This window comes from Gallus gallus, chromosome 10 (genome assembly GCF_016699485.2).
Source record: "Gallus gallus isolate bGalGal1 chromosome 10, bGalGal1.mat.broiler.GRCg7b, whole genome shotgun sequence".
Lineage (NCBI taxonomy): Eukaryota > Metazoa > Chordata > Aves > Galliformes > Phasianidae > Gallus > Gallus gallus.
This window is the reverse complement of record NC_052541.1, coordinates 17,783,964-17,803,359: the sequence shown is the minus strand read 5'-3', so window position 1 is coordinate 17,803,359 and position 19,396 is coordinate 17,783,964. Positions and strand designations below refer to the sequence as shown.

At 52.0% G+C, this 19,396-nt stretch overlaps 3 protein-coding genes across 8 annotated transcripts in view; 2 read left to right on the top strand and 1 right to left on the bottom strand.

Moving 5' to 3' along the window:
* SLC51B (solute carrier family 51 beta subunit) overlaps nt 1-10,889 on the top strand; it is an 18,808-nt gene extending 7,919 nt beyond the window's left edge. For 3 of the 5 annotated variants that reach the window (XR_005862754.2, XR_005862753.2, XM_046899179.1), the window contains 5 exons: nt 7,620-7,721; nt 8,220-8,594; nt 8,883-9,017; nt 9,454-9,544; nt 10,264-10,889. Coding sequence is in view for 3 of the 5 variants with exons in the window: in XM_046899179.1 (XP_046755135.1) it covers nt 8,966-9,017; nt 9,454-9,544; nt 10,264-10,483 (363 nt within the window). In the remaining 2 variants the exon portion in view is untranslated. Of the gene's footprint in view, nt 1-4,381; nt 4,459-6,662; nt 6,812-7,619; nt 7,722-8,219; nt 8,595-8,882; nt 9,018-9,453; nt 9,545-10,263 lie in introns of those variants that run through there. The other 2 variants (XM_046899178.1, XM_025153900.3) reach the window with 2 other exon arrangements.
* On the bottom strand, nt 10,837-15,704 carry RASL12 (RAS like family 12). 2 transcript variants are annotated; one of them, XM_004943886.5, is made up of 6 exons: nt 15,135-15,704; nt 14,943-15,059; nt 14,185-14,241; nt 12,899-12,972; nt 12,640-12,830; nt 10,837-12,045 (listed from the first exon to the last, which is right to left on the bottom strand). In XM_004943886.5, the coding sequence occupies exons 2-6, from the start codon at nt 15,049-15,051 to the stop codon at nt 11,679-11,681; spliced, it is 798 nt and encodes a 265-aa protein (XP_004943943.2). In that variant the 5' UTR covers nt 15,052-15,059; nt 15,135-15,704; the 3' UTR covers nt 10,837-11,678. The 2 variants fall into 2 exon arrangements, with proteins under 2 accessions (XP_004943943.2, XP_413899.2); XM_413899.7 differs by having other exon boundaries at nt 15,673-15,704.
* KBTBD13 (kelch repeat and BTB domain containing 13) lies at nt 13,781-18,645 on the top strand. Its single transcript, XM_004943887.5, has one exon. It carries the CDS (start codon nt 16,753-16,755, stop codon nt 18,133-18,135), a length of 1,383 nt encoding a protein of 460 aa, XP_004943944.2. The 5' UTR covers nt 13,781-16,752; the 3' UTR covers nt 18,136-18,645.
* The last annotated feature ends 751 nt before the right edge of the window (nt 18,646-19,396 follow it).

Sequence of the window (19,396 nt, the reverse complement as noted above, 5' to 3'; positions counted from 1 at the left end):
CTCTGTCTAGCCTTCCAAGCAGTACCTGGCAGCCTGCAAGGCGCGGAAAGTAGCAACATAGCGAGCGGTCGGTTGGTCAAAGAAACAACACCCGCCATGGCGGCTGCCGCCGAGAGCCCACTCCCGCTGCCCGTCGCCTTCACCCCCTCGTGCGCCAAGCACGGAGCTAAACCGCCCCCGCATTGCGGCACGTACCGGCGCCAAGAGATTACGCCAGAGAGCAGTCAGCGCCCCATCCCTCAGGGTGGGGTTGGGCATGGCCGCCATTTTGTGGGCGGAGCCGCCATTTTGAGGCGGAACAACCATTTTGTGGCGCGGAGCCGCCATTTTGTGGGCGGAGCCGGCCAGTTTTGGGCGGAGCCGCCATTTTAGGGTTACCCGCCATTTTGGGGCGGAGCCGCCATTTTAGGGTGGGGCCGCCATTTTGTGGGCGGAGCCGCCATCTTAGGGCGGAGCCGCCATTTTAAGGCGGAGCCGCCATTTTGTGGGCGGTGCTTGCCTTTTAGGGCGGAGCCGCCATTTTAGGGCGGAGCCGCCTTGATTTTTGTGGGCGGTGCCGCCATTTTGAGGGCGGAGCCGCCATTTTAGGGTTGAGGCCGACATTTTGTGGGCGGAGCCGCCATTTTAGGGTGGAGCCGCCCTTAAGGCGGAGACGCCATTTTGTGGGCGGAGCCGCCATTTAAGGTGGAGCCGCCATTTTAAGGCGGAGGCGCCACTTTGTGGGCGGAGGCCGCCATTTTAGGCGGATACGCCATTTTAAGGCGTGAGCCGCCACTTGGGGCGGGCCGCCATTTTAGGGCGGGGCCGCCATTTTGGGGGCGGGGGGAAAAGTAGCCTGTCTGTCAGTCCGTGTGCTGCAGGGGCAATGCCCCCTGGCAGTGCTGACTGTGTATTGGCTGCTCGGCCCCGTGCAAAGATAATGTGTGGGTTAAGAAAGGGTGTTGACACTGCGCCACTGTTTTCCCCTGTCTCCAGCGCAGTGTTCAATAAGCTAATGGCTGTGTCTGCTCTGCTCAACTTTGTTCTAACAGTGATTATAGTTTGAAGAATGTTTTCTTGTAAACCACGTGGTCAGGATAATTGCTTAAAGAACTGTCTCTCCCATAACTAAGAACAAAAATTTGCTATCATTTTGCTGAGAACCTTCTTTCCCCCAGCTTGGATGTGGTTTACTCTTGTTGAACTTCATTTAATGCATAGTGCACCAAAATTCCTTGTACATCTCAATCTACATCGATACAGCCCAGTGTCTTTGACACTAGGATTTCTAAAATAGAGCTACATGAGAAAACTCGGGGACTAATTATATATGGCCAGGGAAAAACAGAAAGAAGATGTGGACATAGAGGGCAGGTGATGGCAGAACGGCTTCACCATGGAGGATCATTAGGGAAAATGAGATTTGTGCCACATAGCATGGTGCTGTGTGTTTTACTCTCTCTTCATAGTTGTCCATTGTGAGGGTGTTATTTTTCACTGTGGCATAGAAGATGCCTCCATCTCCATTGGTAGAAGCAGAGGAGAATTAAATTGAGAAAGTGTACAGGAGAAAAGTAAAAAGAAGCCAAGTGATCCTAACAGCATCAGTTATGCACCTCTGAAAATGAAGTAGCGAATAGAGAGAATTATTTTCTAGCTGAGCATCAACACATGAAATGTGTGTGCTCCAGAAAGCTTAATTCGTGTTAGTTGTGTAGAATTCTCTGTTACTTGCGTGGAGCCCGTAAAAATCCTCATTTTCACATTTCTTCAGGGTCACATTTGGGCCTCTGCAATTCCAGACAGCATCTCCTCAGGGTGTCGGCGGATGAAAGAACATCGTGAAAATGGTGACAAGAAGAACAAGAGGGTAACAAGGATGAAGGAATGGCATCTGGTCCAAGAAGAGATTAAAGCAACCAGAGTATTTCTGCTTGGAATAATATGTAGGAAAGAGGCAGTCTAGCAACCTGACCATAAATAATATGAGGCTGTAAACAAGGAACAATTAGTTGTTTCACAATACTGTGAGATTACAAAAATATTCTCAGGCCCCCTGCCGCCCCCTAGCTCAGGCTCCCAGCAGAGGAAGCTGTTCCACACAGTGTGTAATCTGACCATGTAAATTATCTCAGAATCTGAGAATATTCAAGGTTCCCAGAAGCAGTTCCAAACTCAGTGTTAGTTTCTTGCTGTTGGATCCCGCACAGTTGTTGCTGGGCAGTGCCTATGGCACATCTGTAGTGTGTAAGGACTTCGCTTTCTGCCTTCCAGGAGCTTAAACCTTGGAGAGTATTCTCAGTTTTGACAGTAGTTAACGCTCTTGGACATAGTGCAGTACTCTGTGCTGAGTTTTTGCCAGATGTACTCGTGAATAATTAATGTTTCATTTGATAACCTTTATGAAGTGGACTTAAATTCATTCAATATACTTACTCCCAAGTAATCCATCCTCAGCTCTATATAAATGTGTAATTCAGTCTACTTATATGCCTTGCCCACAGTTACATATAGTTACACATGACAATTTATCTGAATGTGAATTTTTATAGCAGAATGAAAGCAATGACCTGATTGTTTTGTGAAAAAAAAAAAAAAATAGACAGCTTGCAAATCTTGCTTTCTGGCTGGATTTGAACTCTGCTTGTTTTGTTTACATGGGGGAAAAACAAAGCCCTAAACATTTAGTTATTCTGTAACCAGGCATGTCAGTTCAAAGACACAGAAGGGTTTCAACAAAAAGATAAGCAAAATTAATACATCAAGTCAGATGAGCTCTTCTTAAGAGAGTGAGACAATCCAATGAGAGGCAGAACACAAATCAATGTCCTAATCTACACTTTGCTTCCTTGCCAAAGACACTGAAAGAGTCTCCAAGAAGTAACTAGATATCTCCCATTAGAGTGCCAGTGTTGTCAATTGGAAGCAGGAAATAAAACACTCACTGCTGAAGAGATTGCTTCTGAGTGCCTCCCCGAGGATTACAGGAACAGAGCCTGCTGTAACCATAGGGGAACTGGTTTTATTTTCTGTTCAGTGTGCTAAGTCCTAAAGGCACCTTGTCTATGAGCTACATTCTGCCTCTTTTTGTGGGGACAAGGGTTGAAACAGGAGCTGCTTTCCTGCGACACTGATACGTTTCACTGTCCCATGGCCACCCCACTCTGGCTGTAGGTTTGGAAGCAGTACAGCAGGGCATCAGGGTCTCCTGTGGCAAGATGAGCTATTGGTCGACTCTTCCTTGCACATTTTTGAATGTGTGCGAGGGAGTTTGGTTGTTGTCATTTGTGGGACCACTTGCTGGCGTGTCACTGTGGGCCTGGCATAATTAAAGGCTCACAGGGCTGCTACGGAACACACTCTCCTAGCGTGAAGGCGTTTTTTTAAACATCCACTGACAATGAGGAGGAACAAGAGGATGATTTTACAGCTATGGTGTGACATCCTGCCCTGACCTGTCGCCCTCTCGGAAGGAGATCTCGTTTCCCCAGAGAACATGGTTCTGAGTGAGAGCTCTGACCCGAGCCCTGCCAACTGACACTGACAGCAGAACATCTCCCTCTGGGGAGGATGCATGTCTGCAGGATGAAGTTTCACAGGGGCAGCCCAGTAAAACTCTCAGTCAGATGTGGATTGTGGATTCAAAAGATTAATCACTCGGGAACAGGGCTGCAGTGCCAATGATGCTTTGTTCCAGGCTGGAAAACACCCAGGACGGACGAGCATATGGAGGACTGTGCCCCATCTCCCATTAGCTTACTAACAGTGCCACTGTGTGCGCAAAGCTTGTGTGCCATATGCCGTCCATCCACAGGTCCGCGTGTGCAGTAAGGCTGTGTTGAAAAAGGAATCATCCTTCCCAGATGTGGCCGCACTGAAATGCTACACATCAGCCTTGTCAGGCTGCGAAAGCCTCTTAGCAGCCTGTTGACTTTACTAACTCACTTACCAGTGCCTGTAAAACAAGGGTGGCACAATCTCTTGGCCTGTAAAACCAGTTGGTACTAATGATGCTCTGAGAGCCTCAGAATGACCATTTGCTTAAAAAAAAAAAAAAAAAAAAAAAAGGAAGTCCTTATCTGATTTTATCAGGTACACATTCCTCTATGCAACTAGGGCTGAGCCAGGCAGAACGAACGTATCACTTGTTTAACCCCAGGGTAACCGATTGCAGCGTCATTTACTCAGCGTGCTCTTTTAATACTGATTATGCCAATAGCTGAGCAAATAAACTGAAAGTTCCCGACACTCATTCTTTGGGGAAAGGTCATTCACCCGTGCTGTGCATGGCCCTCACTAAAGAGGTGTGTGTTTTCAGGGATGTTGGGCGACAATCTCATCTGTGGACTCCCTTCACAGGTGCTCAGAAGCAGAATGATCACAGCGCGTAGGCACTCCGAGAGGACAGGACCTGGTCGCTGTAGGAAGGAGCTGACGGCACTCGGGAGACATCTTCACACTGTGGGGCTTGAAGACATGGTGAGTTAGCTGGGATTAACTGCCATTCCTGGTGCTCTCGCTGGGGTTCATTTACAGCTATTGTTCCTGACAGTTCATTTGTTTATTTTTGGTAGAAAGCTAAGATTCTCAATTTTAAGTAAAGGCTGCATGTCTCATTTAAGAGAGACTGAAGGCAAGGGAAGGTGGGCTGGGATAAACTCCTGCATATGAACAGCCCTGAAAGCACTTAAAGGGAAATATGTACTGTAATCAGATTTGGCTCTTTACCTTTTGGACTTTTCAAAGCTTGAAAAATAGTACAGTCTGCCTTCTTGTCTCTATGTTTTAAAATACTAAACATTTTTCTTGTGTTCTTTAAGTGAACTCAGGCTCTCAATGTCACCTTTGTATATACACAGACTCATCCATTCGCTTCTTCATGGTTGTGACACTGTATAACCTGTATGAATCCCAAGACAGGGCGTCCCGCTTGGTTAATATATTTTGGAATAATGACACAGCTTAACATGATCAGTTAAGACAACCAGCAGTAGCAAGGGTCTAGATGACAGAGGACAGAGTGTTCTACAGAGTCTGGGATGTGACAAGCACATTGTCTTATCTGTGTAGTGAACATTGAGCAGGGAGATGAAATGGGATGGTCTTTCCAGATGTTTTTTGTTTCATCTTATCTCACTACAGTGAGTCTCTTGAGGACTTGTCATTTGCAAAGTGAGGGAAATATCTGGCTTGATAAGCAACAAAGTGCTATGCCTGGAGAAGGACCAACATAACAAGCACACAGTGGTTCCACAGCATATGTGGAACAGATCAGTTTTCTTGAGGTTTCATAAAATGCCACCAAAGTTCAGAAATCACTAGTTTTGAGAAGAGGATTTGGGATGGCATTGGTGATGACTCCTTGTTCAGCAAGTACATGCAGCATACACATTTTGCAGGTTTCAATGTGAAATGCCATTTCCAAAATGAAAACAAAGATGAGATTGTTCAGGCATGAACATAAATTCAGAAGCAGCACAGCAGAATGCTTCCTTGATAGGTGCTGGCCTGTTTGTTCCTTCTGCCTCCTTCCACACATGCTCAAAATGAATGTGCTGCCTCTCATTTGTGTTTTCCCATGTTGTACCAAAGCTGGGAAGCACCTTCTGTCATCAGATGCTGAGTGATCAAATTCCACAGCTTCGATACTAAGGCCTGTATCTAAGGGCTTGTCCCCATCCAGCAGCAGCCAGAGCAACTGCTGAGACACAGGGACAGGGGAGCAATGGGGAAGGCATCACCTACGCTCTCTCACCTTGTTTGGGTGATGCAGTGCTCACCTGAGCTGGGACATGGAGGGCAGTACAAAGCAGCTCCTCAGGGGAAGGTGGAGGAGATGACTTTGGAGGAGATCCAAACTCTTCAGAGTGTGTTCATTCCTGATGTGGGGCTCGCTGTGTCCTTACTGGTAAACTGGTGGTGCAGATAGTGTTCTGGATCCCCACTGGTCAGCCACACGTGGAGGATTGGACAGTCTTGAGGGGAGGTCTCCCTTGAGTGGATACAGACCTGAGAGCACTTTGTTTTGTAGCTTTGGTGAACAAAACTTCCAAACTAGTTTGGTCAGAGTTCAGTGTGGGATGTAAAAGATCCTTACAATAACAGGAGTTTCCTTAAAGGCTTTTACCTACTTGTCCTGCTAATACAAGATAATACCCATCTTCCCAAGAGGCTTACTGTCAGCAGTCTTCTTCTGGAGTGTCCCTGCTGTGCAGCTGCTCAGAAGTGTCTCTCAAGTTGAGGAACACCTCAGGAGAAAATCAGCAACAAGCATGTAAAATATTCTTGCTCAGGCAAATGATTAGACAGAAGCCTTGCACAAGGCAAGATTCAACACATTCAGGTGGCATTTTCTTATAAGGGTGTAGCAGACTTATAAGTTCCATTGGGCACCAGCACTCCATTTCCTCCTTTCTGGAGAGTGAGCTATGTGAATAGCTAAAGCTTACCTGCACCATGAAGTTATTGGCATATCTAACTGCCGCAAGCAGTTTTATTGTGATATTCTGAAATGTAAGATCAAAGCAGACCACGTGGTATATTTCACAGTCCTGTCCTAAAAGCATCGCTAACAGGAGATTTTCTGGCAGCAGGGAGCAAGTCTGCATGCATGATTGGCTATAAACTGTGGACTTTGAATTGCGAAGACATTGAGAGTGGGGGTGGATATAGGAGCAATCATTAGGTCTATAACCGGCAGGACAAATGCTTGCCCAAGGAGTCAGCGGGAGCGTTGCTGACACAAACTGGCGATGTGGAACGTGCCTTTGAGTAACTTCCAGGGAACAGCTTCAGACAGCTCCTGGCCACGCTACAAATGCAATTAAAAGTTGTGAGTATCTGACAGCCACTAAAGTCAGCCTTCGTCTAATAATTAATCACCCATGGGGCCAGTGTGTCATTCACCTATGAGTGGATGACAATTCAGATAAAGCCAGTGAGTGGTGGCAGTTGTCTCTACTGCCTTGTGGCTGAGCAGTGGGCTGAGTAGATTCAAACATTTCTGGTCTCAAGAGAACTTAGAATGAACAGTTTTCCTTGCCTCCAACTCCATTCCTTCCCTTGGCAGTCATTCGTCTCCCAGGCAGATATCTGTGGTAGTGCTGGCTGCACTCATGCTGTGCTTTTATGGGCTGTGTGTGACAAACTGCCCAAGCTCACACAGTCCTGCCTGCCTCATGGACTGGGAGGTGGCAGAGACGCTCAGTCAGGCTGGGTGGGATGGGGCTAGGGAGACTGAAAGTCTTTTGCTCAGATCAGGGCCCTCTTAGGGAGGCTGAAGAACTGAATTGGACAAAGCAGCTATGAAACCTGGACTAATGCCATTGACAAATGAGGGACTAAAGGTCAAGGAATTGCTTTCTGCTTCCCGGATGAATGGGGAGATACCTTTGCCTCAGTGGCAAGCAGGCTGTTATTCATCTTGAAGCTGAGCCTTCTGCTGCCTCATCTCCGCACCCTTATGAGCACAGATTTGTTTAAAAGATCATCATTTCTACTTGTACTTTTGTCTCATCTTCTGTAGACACCGGAAGAGAAACACGATGGCCCACTGTCTGCACTCCCTATGCGCAGTAACTCATGTAGCTTCCAGGGCTCTTGGTGACAGAACCCTCACCTCTTGCCTTTCTCTTTCCCAGGCATATGCACACTGAAGAAACACTGGCAAAGTCGTGATCCATCCCAGCTGCGCACAGAAAATATGAAGTTACTCTGGATAATCTCATTTTTCCTGCTGCAAGGTAGAGTCTTGGCTTAGAGGACACTGGTGTGGGTGAAGTAGGTTACATTTGCTAGGGCTGTGCCTCTTTATGGACTTACCCGCTCCAGGCTCAGCAGAGGTTACAGCATGATGTTTGTGCGCAGGGCAGGCTCCACAGGAGCTGGAGGCACAGGTACTAGTGTTTCCAGAATTGTTGTATTGACCTTACAAATGCCTCACTGGGCTGAGGGCAAACACCTCTTTGAGAGTGCACATGTAGTATCATGGCAGAGGCATGCATATATGGACCTCAGCTGTCTGGAAATAAAGTCCTTTCCATCTCCAGGACATGGGCCCCTTTTCCTCACAATACACCATGAGCAGCTGGGCTTAGCCACGGGGAAGGTTGCACCCTAGGCCTTTTGCTCACAGCAGTATTGCAGCCTCTTTTGCACCAAGGAAGACACCTGACTGTCACGAGGATTACACACTCAAATTGCGATTGGGTGTCCACACTTATATTCTGATTTCTTTGCAGACACTGAAGCTTTCCTGCTGCAGAATGCTAAAATCAAGCAGTGTTTACAAGCAAGCCCAACAGATGGGAATTTATTGCTGTCGGACTGTAATTCAGCATCAGATTTCCAGGACTGGTTTTGCAAGGAGATTCTTTGAGGAATCATGGCACGCAGAGCTGCCTCTTAGTGGTGGAAGCCAACAGAGTGCAGACAAGTCCCTGTGACAGTGTGGGCTTCATGGGCTGGGACTGCTCAAATTTGCTGCTCTCCTCCTCTGGGCAGCAGCCAGGGCTACCTGGTGGCGAGCAAGAAAGGAGTCGCACTCGATAATGTGAGAGGTCTCAAGGCTCAATGGCAAAGTGCTGCAGAGAGGAGTGTGTGTGAGGAGAAAGCAGGTCAGTACTGCCCATAGGTCCCGGTGCGCATGCATCGCTGGGGAATGGGGGAGGGCAATGAGCATCCTCGGGTCTTTCTAGCCCTGGGTGCCCCACTTGGGACCTGCAGAAATGCATTGGCCAAAGATGCTCCCCACTTTCTGAGCATATGAAATGAGGTTGTGCATCAGAGCTTCATTCTGTTTGCTTGAAGAGATGTCATGGACAACCCTGGTAGCCGTGGGGAAAGCTATTTTTTGCCTGCAGTGAAAGACCATCATAGCTTTCTGTTCTTTTCCTCCACAACAGCACAATACAGATACTTACCCGCAGCCCTTGCTAGCACACACGTGTATGACCACACGGCATACAATGATGTCCTTGTGCTGGGTATGGAGCCAGAAAAGCTGGAGGAGCTGCTGTGGTTCTTCCGCAGAGAAGACCGTAAGTCCCATCGATGTTTTTGGGTTGAGAGTTGACATAGAAATGTACAGTCCTTGGATGTGAACCCTCCTGCCTAATTGAGGTGCCTGAGAGATTTATTTATTTACCCCAGAAATACAAACCCTCAGTTTCACCTCCAAAAGAAGTGGGACATGCCTGAGGCCAAGGCATGAGGCTTTGCTGTGATATAGTTTGGGGAGCTGTGACAGGCAGGAACCAATTCTGCAAGTCTCCATCCCAGTGAGGGAGGGTTGGCTGAGGTTATCCCCACAAATGAGAGCTGGGGGCTCTGCTCTGGATACTGAACACCTCTGCCCTCAGCCTGTAGCGGAGATATAGCAGCCAGGGTGTAGGGATTCTTGAGGAAACTTGGCTGGGCTCTGATGGCCACGCTGCTCCATGCATGCCAACACTGCCTATTTATGCTTTCCCCCAGCATCAGCATGGAATTACTCCATCCTTGTGCTTTCCTTCGTGGTCGCAATTTTGGGTTTTGTTCTTCTGGCCATTAACATTTCACGAAACAGGTAAGTCAGGAAAACGTAGGGGTCATTTGAGGTGTGGTGGTGCAGTAAGAACCTCAAACAGATGGACAGTTTGTTGTAAAACCTTGCAAGGCTCCTTGCTCTCCTCATGTGTCACTCTGAACAAGCCGCTTTACTTCTCGGTGAATCCTTAGTAAAGCATCTGACAAAGCATTGGCCAGCCCAAGAGATGTGTTAGGAGGAAAATGCCACTAAATATGTGTATGTGAGGTGCTCTCCTATAAATACAGGAGCACTCAGGAACTCAAGCAGGACTTCCCAGCCACCTGCATTCCCACAGCATTTCCCTGTGCTGTCCCACTGCACAGCCGTCTGAGGCATAACTCACTGCCTTCTACGGTGAGAAAGCACACATGCGTCAGAGCTTTCATCTTGAAATAAGAGCAACAGAGATGCTGCAGGTCTGCCCTGCCATCCTCTCATTTTAATGGTGGCTTGCTGGGTGTTACTGCCTTGCTTTAAGCGATGTGGTGCACTGTGTGTTCTTCAAATGTAAACACTGTGGCTGTGTGTACTCAAACACTGAGACCACTTACATGACACAGTGCAGCTGGCAGGGCTTCCTGTAAGCAGCTGAAGCATTCCCAGTGTTGAGCGTGCAGAGAGATGGAGGGAGCAGTCACCTCGGGTAGGCACACACCCCAAACGTGGGTCTGGCTCACTGCTTCACTCCTTAGTTCCTTTTTATGCCTTCCCTGCAGGAAAAGGAAGATCCACAAGTATAAAGAAGCAGCGCAAGCTGCCCAGAATTCTGGGCTGGAAAGCAAGCAAGCCCTGCTCACAGTGTCAGAATACAGCCCAGAAAGCCTGCAGAAGCCAGAGCCACTGCCACAGGATGAGAGGTCAGGAGAGGTGCTGGTTCAGTGGAAGGATGGGACCGTCACCACTCTGTACAAAGAGACGGCAGACGATGCCATGTAACAGCTGATGTCACACCACCTTAGGGCAATTAGGCCCTAAGGAGCCTATCAGAATGCCTCAATTCACAGCGACTGAAGATTGAAAAGTTGAAAAAATGCATTTTAGCCTGGGGGGAAAACAAAAAGGGAAAAAAAAAGGAAAAAAAAAGAAAACAGCAGAGCTGTGTCAGCAGAAGTGGCTCTGGTCTCAGAGGCAAACCCTGCCTCCCTGCTGCAGCCCCATTTGGCTGATCTTTACCCCCTTGTTCAGCTGCCGCCTGCTGGGGTGGGAGGAGAGGTGGGGGCTCACAGCCAGGGAGCGCGCCCCTCACCTCTAGACATGGAAACACTGACACCGAAGCAGGGGAGCACTTGTTCTTTTCAAATGTTACCTTTATTAAAATATTTTCCAAAGTGCTTGATCAAAATCCTGTATTGAATCTCTATATATCACTCTAGTCGTATCTATATGAATATATGTACAAATATGCACATGGGTATCTTACTCTACAGATAGGTTTGATTCTGGGGAGAAGCAGAACGTTCACCCCAAGGAACACGAGCACACAGCCATGGGGCCCTGGCATGGGCAGAGCCTGCTCATAGCACACAGCGCTCTGCGGTAGGATCTGCTTCACACCCTTCACAGGGCACACGTGGAGGCCATGAAATAACTTAAGACATTTGGAAAAGACAACAGTTTTTTGAAGAAAAGCTTTTAAGAATGTATTCTGGTCAGTGAAGCATCTCTGATTGCAAAACCTTTGAAAAGGAACATCGTCCTGTAAAAAGTCTGTTAGAAAACCAGCTGGTTTGGTGTGACTTACTTCAATGCTCAGGGATCAGTTTTAGGGCACCTGAGGCCTGCAGTCAGCTGTGACATTACAATCCACATTTTTCTCATTTGGAGGAAAAAAAAAAAATTCTTCCTAGTTATTGCTTGGTGAGGGGACCCATGAGACACAGGTGTCTCTGTGTTTGATTAAGGAGTGGTTCACGCTCCCTGGGCTCCCATCTGCCTGCTGTTGCGTGGTCCCATTCACACATGGATGCCTGAGCAGCCATGGACAGCACGGCCCTCCAGCAATGCTTCTTGGCTCCAGGAGGAGCCCAAATCCACAGGTACATCACCCAGGCAGGGCTGTGCAGGGGTCAGTGGGACGAGGTCCCCATTCCTGGTGCTACCAGCCCCTCGCAGAACAGGGGAGGGATGCACCTCAAAATATCTTGAAGCCTTTTAGCAAGGTGAGCGTGGGTGCTTTTCTCTTGCTCTGAGCCCGCGACGACTTGACAGTGACCAGCTTGGCCTGGGCCACTGAGGGAATCTCCTTGAGATTGACAGTAGAAAGAGTGTTGATGGTGCAGCTGGCCAGGCCATGCCGGGTGGCCATGGCCAGGCAAGGCTGCTCCTCGGCGATGAAGAGAGGCCGCAGGGCTGGGCTGCGCTCTGCCTCACGTCGCAGCTCCCGCACCGCCTGGTGGAAGACATGCTGCACCGCCGCGAAGTCCTGGCATGCTGACACCTCATAGAACAGGCACCCAAACTTGGTGGCCAGGGACATCCCTTCAGCTTTGGTCACCTGCCTGGGGAGAGCGGAGGGTGCAACGGCATGGTCTCACTTGATGCACTTGGCCCACTGGAAAGGGATGAGGGGTCCTCTTGTTTTGGCAAAGAGGGGACAGTGAGGAAAGGTAAGTGAGGGTGTGGGAGGTGGAGGTGATGGCAGAACCACTGTGGAAAGGGGACAGGTCCTGAGAGCAGGACCTTCCAAAATTTCTTGTCAGAAAGAGTGGTGCTGCACAGGCACAGGCTACCCAGGGAATGGTGGGTCACCACTCCTGGAGGTGCTCCAGAACCACAGGGATGTGGCACTGAGGGACATGGGCATGTAGGCATGGTAGGGTAGGTTGGGGATCTGAGAGCCCTTTTCCAGCCTTAGTGATTCTGTGATTCTCTGCTGGGGAAGGGGAAGCCCCTGGGCTGAATCCACGCTGGGAGCGTTGGCAGGTCCCAGCAGCGCATTCAGGTTGAAGACCAATGGGATGAAAGCTCAGCCTGTCAAGGCCCCATAGCTATCCCAAGGCATCCCACCAAAAGCAACAATGGGCTCCAAGCAAGCACGCTGCCCCATTGGCAGTGAGGTCATTTCCCACTGGGAAAAGAAGGGCGGTGGGTACCTGTACTGCTCCATGTCCAGCTTGTTACCCAGCAGCAGCACAGGGCTCTGGCGCTGGCAGCCCCGCGCATGCCGGGCAAGGATATCGAGGTAGCGGCCGCAGCCTTCAAAGCTCCTCCTGTCATCGATGCTGTAGACAACGAGGAAGGCATTGGCCCAGTGCAGGTAGCGCTCGCAGTTGACGGGGCTGTCCTGGGGGTGAGAGGAGCGAGTGAGCATGGTACCATGCCACTGTGGCACCGGTGCCGCCCGGTCCTCACCTGGTCGGCTGTATCCATCACCTTCAGCAGCACAGGCTGCTGGTCCACCAGCTCCTCTGAGGTATAGGTGTCCTCTGCAAGGCAAGGGTGGCTGTGAGGATGGGTTGTGCATCCCCGATGCCAGGCAAAGCCCAGTTAGGGTGTCATGGAAATAACTCAGCCTCCAGTAAGGAGCATCCTCTGCTGGGGACACACTGTGCTCCTTCCGACAGCGTTGTTTGGGAAGGATGCAGTGGGGACAGGCCTGGCCGGGAGCTGCTTTCTCCCACCGCATGCAGAAAGCAGGGTGGCATATTTGTTCTCCCCACCTCCTGCCACCATCTGTCAAGAAATCGAGCCCCCACCTGCTCTGAACCACCCTAACCACAGTCTCCCTAACCCAACAGGGTTCTTCTCTTTGAGATTTATCCCCAGAATCTGCTGCATTTTTGCAAGCGGGGGCTGATTGCTCTCCACCCCCACCATGGCCTTCAGCACGGCCGTGACCCCCTGGCTCAGCCCTTATCTCAGTGCCACAACCCAGTGCGACATGGACAGCCAAGGGCTCAGCACGGGGCTGACTGCCCATCACTCAGGCAAAAGCAGCAAGGCCTCACTTTAGGAACCAGGAGGGTTCCTCCATTGGGGGATGCCTTCTCCCGGCTGCTCCTGGTGGGTGTATTTTGGGGAGGTTTTGCCATGGGAAGATGGCAGAGCTGCTGTGAAATTGAAGAGAGGATTTTTCCTTCTTTCCTAAAAGTGATTAGGGGCTGGAGCTGCTTCCTGGACAGGCTCCATATCTCCCAAATGTCCCCAATAAATCATTTACAGCTCTTCGCTGCAGACTGGAGACAAGCCCAGGAAAATAGTTATTAATTACTCAAACAGACCGGAAAAGAAACTGCCCAGAGCCACTCCACGGCACCACATGGTCTCCAGGGACACCCGCAGTGCAGCACTCCCCATCTCTGCCCAACACCCCAAAGAGGCATGGGGAGCCACACCTAAACAGGGGTCACATCTGGCAGGGTGATGCGAGGAGTCACTGCTTCCTATGGGACGTGCCTGTTCTCACCGCTGTTCTGGTCGAATTCAGCCCTTCTGACGTTTCTCACGTCTTTTGGGTTGGCTTGTTTGTTTATTTGGTGGGTTTTGTTTGCTTGCTTTGCTTTTTGGTGCTGTTGTGTTGTTTTTTTTCCCCCCTTTGGATGCCGTACTCGTGGGAAGTGAGGGAGACGGGAAGAGGAGCACAATGGGGACATGCAGGGAACACCGGGGTACAACAACCAGGGGGAGAAGCACCTTACCCAGGTTGGGGTCATACTCGCTGATGAACCTCTTGGTGAGAAACTTCACTGTCAGCGCTGCAGGAGGTGGAGGAGGATGGCATGGTCACCCCACTGAGCAGCGTGCTGTCACTGGATCCCCCCCCATCACCCCACACTCCACCTGCATGCAGCAGTGGGGCCGTTCACCCCTCTCCCCATCTGCCTTCCACCCCTTTTCCCAGCCCCAAAGCACCTTTTTTTCCCCAAATCCTGCCCACTTGTCCCACAGCTTTCCCAGGATTGACTTTTAGAGAGCTATGTTGTTTTCTTTGCACTAAAAAGAAAGCCATTCTGGGCCAAACATCTATGATTTGATGATTTTTAGAGGCTTTCACCTCACCAGTGGAGCACAGGGATGGCCTCTGGGCACCCACTTTTGGGACCTGTGTGGTTCCCTGCAGGACTCACGCAGAACACAGCACCAAACTGCACAGGCGGAAACATTGCCGCTACCCAAAAGATCCACAAATAGCCATTAATATAAATATACATCCATGGGAATTGCATGCAAAACAAGCAAACGCAGCCACAGCTGTGCACATGACCCAGGAGGCTCTGGAACAATTGCAGAGAAACTTTTTCCTCTCCTAAACATACAGAACCCCATTGTCACAGGGATGCTGCCCAGCACGGGGGCAGAGATGCTGCAGTGGTGCCAATGCTGGAAGCAGGAGCGGTGCAGGCACCCGCCGCTCCCGAAAAGCCATACAGCAGCTGCAGCTCAGCACTGCTCCCACCTGACTTTCCAGCCCCCCGGCACCCCAGGATGGCCACGTTGCACTCTGCCACGGGGCTCTGTGGCGGCCTCTCGGTGCTGACCCGCGGTTTGCCGAACATTGAGGCCATCCTTGGTCCTGCGAGAGAGCAAAGCAACGATGGTGGACCCCATTTCCACCCCCACCCCAGAAAGAGAGAAAGCAGCATCCCACCTGTCGCTGGGATGCTGGGTGTGCGGAGGGCACAGCGGTGCCGGTGAGCAGCGGCCCCAGTGCTGCTCCCAATGAATGAGGCAGGAGGAGGCGAGTGCTGCTCCCTCCGCTCGGGTCGCAGCCAAACTCCTTGTAAGGCAAGCTGCCGCGCGGGGCCGGACTGGACACGCGTCCCCGGCCACCCTAGTGCCGTCCCTTTGCCTGCATTGCCCCCCGCAGCAGATTTGCAGAGAGACAATGGCTGGCATCGCCTCTGCGATGATCCCAGTGCGCCTTGCTGGGACCCCTCAATGGGCACAGACCGCCCCCCCAGCTCCCCCTGTGCTGCTCGGCTGAGGACGGTGCACACAGTGCATCTCACGCCAGCACAGTGCGCTTCTATCTATCCCTGCTCCTTCAATACAAGATTCAAAACAAGTCATCATGGATAACATCTGCTGCTGGCAGGGTTAGTGGGGAGAAAATAAACAAGCAAGCACAAAACTACCCTTTTTCCACCCAAAATGCATGGGGAGAGCAGAGCACAGGCAGTACTCACCGCTGCCGACCGCCCCGAGCCATCAGCACGATGGGATCCAAAGCTGGGGAGGAGGTGGGAGCTGGAGGCAGCGTTGTCATGGAGATCACAGCCGTTGGGATGGGGCACCCAGATGGGGCTGGACGCGGCCCCCGCGGTCCGTGCGTGGCCCCAATCCGGGGTGCGGGCGGTTTCAGCGCCCAGGAGGGTGTGGAGGATATTTTTAAACCCTCCCAAAATAGTCTGTGACTGTGGAAGTCCCAGCAAGCTGTCCCGAGGGGGGACGGGATCAACCCCCATGGGAAGGAAGGACAGCCGTCTGGGGACTGATTTTTGGAGGATGGCAACATGCCCCTACCCTACGCCCCCCTTTGGATACAGGTGAAGAGTGCTCCAAAGAAGTCCAAAAGAAATCTTTCTTCTTTCTTTAAGCCATTACAGATCTGGGAAAGCTCTGCTTCCCAGCACAGGGTACAGCAAAGCTTCGCCCTCCTCCTGCACAGGGAGTTTTGGGGACCACAGCACTGCGACCACTGGTGCCCCAGTGCTGCATTGACACTGCATCAGCACCATCCCTGCAGCAGAGCACACACCGGGTTATTGACTGTATACCAGGGATGGATTCTGCCCCATTGCTCGTTCTGGGGGTGCCCCAGGAAGAACTCCAAAAGGGCTCTCCCTGCCCTGGGCCATGCAGAGCTCCTTTCCCACGGCTGAGCTGAAGGCATCGAGATTTGCTGACATCCATCCCCCCCCTGCAGCTATAAAACTAAGGGAAAGAATAGAGAAAAAATAGCACAGCCCTGCACTCTTCCCAGCAGGGAGGGCATCCACGTGCAGCCTGTCCTGCAATGCCCATGGCCTGCAGTGGGAAATGGGAAGGAGGATGCCCCAAGGTGCCGACAGCCCCACAGCCACCAGGGAACCTCGCTGTGCTTTGGGACAGAGCCTGTGGAAGGGGCACGCTGCCCGCGGGGCCGATCACGAGCCGGGCTATCTTTAGCTGAAAGGATTTAGGTTACAAGCGAGCGGCCGCCGGGACACAGGGCAGACACCCGAGGGTGGGCACGGCGAGGAGGGGCTGCCCCAGAGCTGGGCAGGATGAGCCCCGAGGATGAAGGTGCTCGGGTAGGGCCCTCAGGAAGGGTGCGGATCCGTGTGGAGGAGCAGTGCTTCTTGGTGGAGAAGGCATTGCTGGTGGAGAGCAGCGAGTACTTCCGTGCCCTCTTCCGCTCGGGCATGAGGGAGAGCACGCAGGAGGAGATCGGGCTGGGCGGGCTGAGCGCTGCCGGCTTCCTGGCCATGCTGCGCGTGCTGGCAGGCGAGCGGCCCGCACTGGGAGGCGAGGAGACCTTCCAGGCGGTGGAGTGCGCGGCCTTCCTGCAGGTGAAGCCCTTGGCCAAGTACCTCATCCACTCCATCGACTCTGACAACTGCCTCCTGCTGTACCACGCTGCCGCCGTGTTTGGCCTCCTGGATCTCTTCCATTGCGCCGCGCTCTACATCCGGGACAGCTACGCCGAGCTGGAGGAGCACCTGGGCTGCCTGCCTGCCGACCTGCTGGCTTATGTGCAGGCCCTGCTGCCCAGCACCTTTGTGGCGGTGGGAGCCCACACACCCACCTTTGAGTTCCTGGAGGACCTCTCCAGGACCATCTGCTACCTGGACGAGGAGAGCAACGCGTGGAGGACGCTCTCCTGCCTGCCGCTGAGCGCCAGCACGTTCCTAGCCGGCATGGCGACCATGGACAACAAGATTTACATCGTGGGCGGTGTCTACGGGGCCAGCAAGCAGGTGGTGGAGAGCAGCTTCTGCTATGACGCCGACACCGATACCTGGAGTGAGTTCCCCAGCCCGCACCAGCTGCGCTACGACGTCCGGTTGGTAGGCCACGAGGGCTGCCTTTACGCTATCGGCGGGGAGTACGAGAAGATCTCGCTCAAGTCTGTGGAGAGGTACGACGTGGCCTCCAACACTTGGACGTTCATCTCTGATCTGCCGCAGCCGAGCTCGGCCGCACCCTGCGCCCAGGCCATGGGGCAGATCTTCGTCTGCTTGTGGAAGCCATTGGACACCACCGTCATCTACGAGTATGAGAGCCGGCAGGACGCGTGGCTTCCCGTCACCGAGCTCAAGCGGCACCAGAGCTACGGGCACTGCATGGTGGCCCACCGTGACAACCTCTACGTCATGCGCAACGGCCCCGGAGACGACTTCTTGCGTTGCGTCATCGACTGCTTCAACCTGAGGTCACGGCAGTGGACGGCTCTGCCCGGGCAGTTCATGAACAGCAAAGGAGCTCTCTTCACCGCCACCATCAAGGGTGACACGGTGTACACTGTCAACAAGATGCTGACGCAGCTCTACTCGGTGGAGGAGGAGGCCTGGAGGGTCAAGAAGGAGCGGGCGGGCTTCCCACGCAGCGGCTCCCTGCAGACCTTCCTGCTGCGGCTGCCCCGGCGCAATCACGACATCGCCACATAGCTGTCCTCATCCCACCTTGGGGTGCTCTCCATGTGTAATGGCCTCAGCTCTGTGCACAGCTCCCCTGGGCTCCTCTCCTCTCCTCCTCTTGCCAAGGACACTTCATTGGACCCAGAGGTGACACGGCACCCTGCCACAGGGGAAAGGGTGGCAGGAGCTGCTGTCACAGCAGCCTTGTGCAAAGTGCCACTACGGGCGAGCCCACAGCACACAGGGCTTTGTGGCTTCTGCAGAGAATAGGCTCTGGAGAGATGCAGATGTATTTATTTGGACTGCACTCTGAAGGTGTGCAGCATAAAACCTGCTCTCTGCTCTAATGGTTCCTTATATCCTGGAATTAAAAGGAAAGCTGTAGAAAGCCCTGTGTTTTTCATTACTCTTCTCTTGTGTTCTTTTCTCCTCCTGAAGGAAAATATCTCCCAACGGAAGACCTACATCAAGACCCATTCCTGCCTGCTGAGTGTTTTCAGCTACAGCATTGCTCAGAGCTGCTCACGTAGTTCCCAGGCAGTTCTGAGCTCCCCAGGGAGGCACCGCCTGGGATGAGGGGACAAAGGGACGCGGGAGGGGGGTGGAGGGCAGAGACCGTGAGGAGTTTCTCTTCAAAAACCCACATAGGAGAAAGCTGTGGTCCAGAGTGAGCAGGTGCCTCCCTGGGAACCATCTATCATGCCCATGAGTGCAATAGCCAGCCGCCATCTCCTCCAAGCTTGCCTGCCAGCTCCCAACAGACCCAAATGCTCACATTTGATCCAGAGGGTATTTTTAGGACATGGCAAACTTGCAAAAATGAAAGGAGAGGAGAGAGCATCAGCAGGGCTGCACTCAGACTGTGCATATGCCAGGCTGACAGGTCTCCTTGGTCAATGGAGCTCTGCAGCCAGATGAGCTGTCCTGCTGGGACTCAGCCCCGTGATGCCGAAGGTTGTCCTCAGCACCAGCTCCAGGCTTTGCCTGGGGGATAATTGAAGGGCTGTCCTCATCCCCCTTGCTGAATCATAGAGTCATTACTGCTGGAAAAGACCCCTAAGATCATCAAGTCCAACCATCAGCCCATCCCCACCACGCCCACTAACCATGTCCCTAAATGCTTCATGCTGCTTGTCCCTCAAGGGAGATGGGGATGAGGAGTCAACCAGTCAGCCATGCACTCATCAGACCCCAAATAATGCCCCGCTGGGCTCACATGCACCAGGCTAGCTGTGTTCCTCACATGAGGAGGAAAGGGAATACCAGCTGAATGCCTGAAATACTTACACTG